We start from the raw sequence: 7,127 nt of genomic DNA on the forward strand, positions 1-7,127 counted from the left end.
AAGCTTGTAGCTCTTTCTAAACGCTAATAGTTGGAGCTTTAAGCTTTTTCTCATGACCTAAAGGCTTCAAGCTCCTTCAACCAAACAAGACTTTTAATTGAGTATAAGTTTTTTCTTAAAACCTTGAAGCCCCTAAAAGCTTCTTGCCAAACACACCCTTGGCCTCCACATATTTTTGTGTCTGTAAACAAGAGGAAACTCTTAGCAGTCACCTCCACTCCCCCGGCAGATCTCGAGCAATCAGAGAGGAAGACGAAGTCGTGGTTCATTCATCTTGAAGACCGAGAAACATCGTCATGGATCCAGGTCAGGTTCATTTCTTGTTTTTTCATTGACAAATTGATAAAAGGAAAAAAAAGAATCATAGCAACAAATAAAACAAGGATAAACCAGGGCACATTATATAAAAACAAAACCGTGAAGTAGTTTAGATGACTTGTATGCCTATGCTAAAATGTAACCTACTCCCAAGTACTCCTATAGAAGGAAGGCATCTTACCAAGATATGAACAATAACATTTTATCTTGTAAAAATGATATTGCTGGAATCACATATTAAAATTCAAAATTATATTTGTCATCAACTTGACATGAAAAAGTTTAATGCAGAAGACAGAACAAATCAACATTATTGTCACAAAAGTACTGAAACTTAGTTTAACTTCATCATCTTTGTCGTCATCATTCCTTTATTGCAGCACTCTCCTCTTCGTTAAAATAATCGTGCCTGCAAACACAAACACAACATAATTATAGGGTGGAAATTTCTGTTTCATATCTAACTCGTATAATAAACGGGCTGTGCTCGGATTGACCTGTTTAGTTAATCAGTCGATCCATCAACCCATTCAAGACCCGTTTAACCCTTTTTTTACAACCCATCAACTGACAGACACGTTTACACTTAATTACTAACACCAATGGTGAATGTATCACCATGCATTATGACTTTTAACATCATTGGTCACAAGTCCAAACATTTTGCAAAAAAGTCAACCATCAACCATTTACATTGCTTCAGTAGTCAAACCTTTCAGATTTTTACCCCTAAATTTCACATCTACAAACTCAAATATAACCAGCCATAAAAAAGAGTCAATACATAGTGTGACTTACCGGATTTTCCGGGAGAGCTGATACAATCCGGTTCCTGCCATTGCAACATTTACACTAAAAAGGTTCCAGTTTTTCTGTGATCAAACATCAAACAAGGCAAAATCAGAAACACACAACTTCTGCAAAATAACAAACGGTCTAAACAACACCACATGGTAGCGAAGAGTTGTTGCATTGTGTTTTTGAAATTAGATAACATGTAGAACAGGTAAATAAACAGCTTTTGATGGTACAGATAAAAGATAATAAAGTATAATAATTTGACTTACTGGGGTGATTACCATGCTGTAACGAGACCAAATAATTCCAGTCGCGGTGACAGCTGGAAAATAAACGATAGAGGTAAATATCCAATATGTTATGATCTCAATGCTTTATAAAAACTATAACACAGAAACAAAACCAACATGTTTCTAGTCAATTCTGAGTTTGAAAACCAGTATAGGTGTAAAGGAGCCAAGCTGCTCGTGAGCTACTCGAGATCGGCTCACTAAAAGCTCGAATCGAGCCAAGCTTAAACAAGCCCGAGCCTAAAATAAGTTTGTTAAATAATCGAGCTCGAGATTGAAACCAGCCGAGCTTGGGTCTGTTCGTTTACACCCAATAAAAAGTTAAAAGCTTCAGAGTTGAAAGTGAAAAATGGAATCTTTTTGTGGGGAATAAAGGAATGAGATATGAAAGAAAGATAATATTTGCAATTGCAGCAGGGAAGCAAAGAGATACCGAATTGTTGCGGGTATGAAAGCTTCTCAGGTGGCTTAGCAAAATCAGCAATATTAGCTATGCTGATTCCCCACTTAAAAGTTGGAGCCCAGAAATGAACTGCAACAACACATTAATCATCTGAATGAAAGTGATCTAGAAGGGCAAAATTGGTATTAAATTCCCCTAAATCCAGTTCCCAATTTCATTACTTAGAATCTGATTACTTAAATTACTACAACAACAGAAAACCTAATTATTGAAGAGATGATCAATGGAGCCTAAAATCCCCAAAAAACAATTGACGAGAAAACCTAATTTCATGATTGAAAATAATAATAAATTTAAGAGAAATAGCTCACTGGTTTTGGGGCCAGCAGGGTGATTCCACAGAGCCTGTAGCTTCGATGTCGCCATTAACAAATCTCTTTCTCACACACACACACACACACACAAAGAGATTTTAGAGAGAGAAAAAAACAATAATAAGACGACGAAAAGAGGGTCTTGAGGCTCACTTTTGATATGCATATGTATGAGTTGTCACTTAGACGTGTTTACTTGAGTTTACTCATGATAAATTTTCTAAGGAGTGAAAAGAGGCTCGATGCTAAAGTTTCATAAGGGTCGGACGGGATTTTAATACGTCGTCGTCGTCGTCGTCATCGTCATACTCAGTAAATCTCACTAATAGCAAAGCTATGGTAAGGTAAGGGTAAGATGTAGACAGCCTTGCCTCTATCTCGTAGGAACAAATAGGCTGCTTCCGGTGAGACCCCCGGCTCGATAGTAGTTTTGCATCAAGCCTTGGACATACGGCACATAACACTCAACCACCAGGACACCGGGTGATTGGTGCATGTACCTTGTCTTTCGGCTATCAACACCACCACATGATGCCTGATTAACCTTCCGCCACTTTTAACGTTATTTTCACGAGATTAGTAAAATAACGTCAAAATTAGTGCAATTTCACTTTTTTCCACCCGAGGGTTCACGCATATATAAATTATATGGGCGCACCGCAAGCAGGGCGTAAATATACCTATGATGGTGACCACATTTGCTGGCATGTGATGTTTGAACATAGAATCGAGTCCTTGTGAATGCGCAGAGCCAGGTGCTCTTATTTTACGACGGTAGGGATGATTGTTTCCATTACTGACCAGAAAGACACCAAATTCTCCTTTAGGTGCTTCAACTGCGGTATAGGTAGAAGGAGCTGGTACGGAAAAACCTTCTGTATAAGGTTCGAAATGGTGAATTGAGGTAGAGTAGACCGATGATCCTGTAGTCATTTGGCCGGCTATTGAAAGAAAAAGCTTGCATCTGCTCCCCCTTTTATATAACCGGTTCTACCTCTCTCCAAACCTAACGTGGTAGTTTCCCATCATAGGGCTTTCTATCTATAGATTAAGCCATTACCAAACCAAGGAGCGAATTTGTTCAGAAGTCAGTTGACTGCTTCTATAGATAAGGCGAAGCATCCTCGGCCCAGCATTATAGCCTTTCTTAGTAAGGCTTCGGCCCTACTACAGCGTTTCGCTAACTCGAAGCGCCTCGCTATGAGAATCTAGCTTCGCTAACGTTCGGCTAAGTCTTGAACCTTCGCGCTGACTGTTCGCTTTCTCAGTAGCAAAAGCGCTTTTCTTTGCTCCTTAGGTAGAAGGACAAGAAAGAAAAAATTTCATATAATTTATAATTTACTTAACACGTATATACTTTAAAAAAAATTTCATGGGAGGAGACCGTCCTCTGTATTTTTTGTGTAGGTCCGCCCATGATTGCGTCTTAGGTGAAAGGTTCTTGGTTTTAAGCTAGACGAGATATGTAAATTATTGAGGTATTTTAGCAGTTAACAAATACAATACCAATACAACTACTATGTGCTATCCACTTCACTTATCTTTCCCCAATCCACATACCAAAATTATTATAAAAATAATTATATTATTGTGTTAATTTCTCTCCTACGTTAGAGTCCATATCCTTATACTCCATACCTCCGGATATATGGCCATATGGGAAAATGAAATAAACATTGTATTGGAGGGTATACTGTTCATCGACTATCTTATATCTTTTAACGTGAGTGTCAGTGAAAATATGTATTATTTAATTGATTTTAAATATATATGCATAAGTAGGGATGAGCAAATGGTGCAGCGCATCAATACCAATTCGATACCCACTTTTGATGTTTAGGGATCGGTACGGTACAGTTTGGTACAATATCAGTATTTTATCGACTATTTGCTTTTGGTACCGGTAACGTACCGAGCTCGTCCCTATGCAGCATCGGATGTGGAGGATTTATAAAGTGAATAAATTGTAGGGATAGATGCGTATTTTATTTAAATTATGTGGATGGGGATGAGGATTTCATCCTAAATGCTACAAAAATCATCATTACCCAAATTTGTCTTTCGTTTTCTAAAAGCATCTCACATCTCATTCCCCGTTATCTCTATTTTAATTTAATAATATTTCTTTATTATCCTTTTCATTATTGTAATCGGATGATAAAATCCTTCTCAACTCTATTTATGCTGTTAGTGATCATGGATTTGATCTACAAGTGGCAAAACGGGCGTGCAAGATTGGGATAACCTCTCAATTCGGGTTAAGAGTTAAAACAGATTCAGGTCAAAGTATTATGCTTTAAAACGAGACAGGTGATTTAGGGGTGGCAAAACCGCTTGCTATTTTTCAAACCAATGCAACTTAATCTAGTATTTTTTTTCCTGAAACTATTTCTGAAGATTTACAAAAGCTAAAACATTTTTTTATAGCTTGGCCATATATATATTTTTAGAATCTAAAAAAATTCTATTAAACTTCGCTTATTTTAAAGGAAAACTAAGGCTAAATTTGACAATTGCAATACTCCGGACAAAGCTGATCAGCACTTGATTAGCAAAAACATCTGATAAGATGTAAGATTTCCAATCAGTAGGAGCTTATACTAAACACCTTCAGATCCTTATAATTAACGAAACAGATGAAAATAGTGAAGAAACAAAAAGTGGGTGTTCATTTGAAGGAACCCAGCAGGGGTTATATGACCCAAGGCTGCACCGGCTTGTTTTCCTTCCACTGTCTAGAGCGGGAGGTTTTCGATGCTCTGTGAAACCAACCTGACGCGTTGCCCTTACCTCTAGGGATCAAGTAGGCTGAGCCTTCGCCCGAACCACTTGACTCAAATCCAGACTTGGAACGGACAAGCCAGATATTGCAACTAGCTTGAACCAACCAGTCTAGGCTCAATCACAGTCCAACCACTTTAATACCCTCACTTGAGTTACAAGCTCGCGTCACCAAGCTCGGCGACAGACTAGCCGAGTCCGCTAATGAATATTTCCTCTTATTCTCGATGTGGGATAAGGTGTTGCAATACATAACTCCTAAAACATTATAGTCATGTTCATAGTTGTTAAAACGCTGAGATATATACAGTTTAAACATGCTAAAAATGCAAGCAAAAAGAGTGAAAAAGATATATATAATACCAAACGAGACAATTTTTCATAAACTAGGTGATAATATTAAACGAATAACGCCATTTCGACCATAAATGTTGCTAAACAAGATACAAGTAAAGATCATAATTCTAGTTGGACGTTGGTTAGATATTTCCTTTAGAAACACAAAACCACTCAAAACATAACAATGATTCACTTGCGTTTTGCCTCAAACAGCAATCAAGCCCGACCCAACATGACTCAAATCCAACTCGAACTCTACCAAAATTCAAAAATGAATCTCCTCTTTCAATCAGACACAGCTAGCATCCGCTAGCATCCTTGTGTTTGATAAAGAAATGCATGTATTATTTTCACTGTTTTTGTGTAGGAATCTATTAAGGCAGGTTCAACTAAACGGTGGTAATGACAGTTGGTAATTGGTGGGAGATACCAACAGGCAACAACGAGTTCTCGATTATGGCAATATTCGGTTGTGTAACCTGGAAGACAAGGAATGCAAAGATATATTCTAGTAAGAAAGTGTTGTGTCGTTAAGGAAGAGATAAAGAGCATTGGATTTTTATCGATGAAAAACATGCTAAAATCATATTCAGATCTCGAAAAAGTTGTTAAAACAAAGTAATATTACGCCTGGCAAAACACACGGTCACACAGGCTAGTGGCAACTGGCTACGGGTGGAGGCGGAAGTGGTGACGGCTAAACTGAAACTTTGTGAGATTATTATGACCAATCGTTTGATAGAATTTGATTATAATCACTATTTTAGTTGAGTCGGAAGATAAATCCAAAGTTAGTTGCAAAAATGATGTTTTTAGCAGCAATAGTGACTGGTAAAATTTCATTAAAATGTGAATTTGATGAACTGGTTTATCAAATCGAAATAATTACATAACCTATGCTCATAATTATGCATATTATGCGCATAGCATATCGACACTTTCTTTAATTAAATCAACTTGTATAAATATAACAACATCATTACCATATTTTATAAAATTACAATGTAATACCGATATAATATCGATGATGTACAATCAATGTTAAGATCAAGTTATACCAAATGTCCCTCTAACAATGTATATTGATGATGCTCAAAAGTTTAGAAAATGACAATGAAAAACGAGAATAAGTGACTTTTATCTAAATAAACCCGAAAAACATGCATAGATACAATGTAAACCGGCTATCTAATTAGATTTTAAAATCAATTTATCTTAGCAATACAAAAGAAAGATGATCCATATTCCATTCAATTTAGTCTGGTTTCTTCAAGTTGAGACAATTATCTGCTGCTTCACTGAACAATGCCTGCACTTGTTTCAATTCCTTCTCTGATATCACCAATACCATTATTAGCATATCAAACTCATCACATAATATTATGCAAGATGGTTGTATCTCATACAGTGAAAAGCAAACTAAAAAGAGTGACAAAGTTCCAGGTTGCAGTATTTGAGAAAACCATTTTGACTCAGTTTCTGACTTTTACGGTCAAAATAATCATATTTTAAAACGATGATTGGGGGAGAGACGAACTGGAGGCGCGTCTCTTTGCAAGGTTCCGAAGGTATTGAAGGCCAATGCAGCGATGGTGTCGACCTGTTCCTGTAATTGTGATATCATGTCCATCTTTTCTTTCTTTTGTTAGTGTATAATTTTGAATTTATCTTCAAGAAAAGAAAGATCTTTGATTTAATCGATAGATGGAACTGGTTTGGAGCCGAAGATAGAAGGAGAGCAATGTGTACTCTCGAGTTTAGAGAGCAAAAGAACTATCGGAAGCTTTGGCTTTGACCAATAGTTTTGATATATGGTGGTTCAAG

General features: G+C 36.9%; 1 protein-coding gene and 1 pseudogene across 1 annotated transcript; both read right to left on the reverse strand.

The window, feature by feature from the left end:
* Positions 1–536: 536 nt before the first annotated feature.
* Positions 537–2,337, reverse strand: LOC143625786 (mitochondrial pyruvate carrier 4). Its single transcript, XM_077096032.1, has 5 exons — positions 2,181–2,337; positions 1,840–1,938; positions 1,386–1,438; positions 1,117–1,190; positions 537–727 (listed from the first exon to the last, which is right to left on the reverse strand). Exons 1-5 carry the CDS (start codon positions 2,233–2,235, stop codon positions 682–684), a joined length of 327 nt encoding a protein of 108 aa, XP_076952147.1. The 5' UTR covers positions 2,236–2,337; the 3' UTR covers positions 537–681.
* A 4,099-nt stretch (positions 2,338–6,436) lies between these two features.
* On the reverse strand, positions 6,437–6,933 carry LOC143625850 (mediator of RNA polymerase II transcription subunit 21 pseudogene; annotated as a pseudogene).
* Positions 6,934–7,127: the final 194 nt, after the last annotated feature.

The sequence above is a fragment of the Bidens hawaiensis genome, unplaced genomic scaffold, assembly GCF_021521415.1.
Source record: "Bidens hawaiensis isolate Kalapana, Puna unplaced genomic scaffold, B.hawaiensis_p1.1 tig00004242_1, whole genome shotgun sequence".
NCBI classification, from domain to species: domain Eukaryota; kingdom Viridiplantae; phylum Streptophyta; class Magnoliopsida; order Asterales; family Asteraceae; genus Bidens; species Bidens hawaiensis.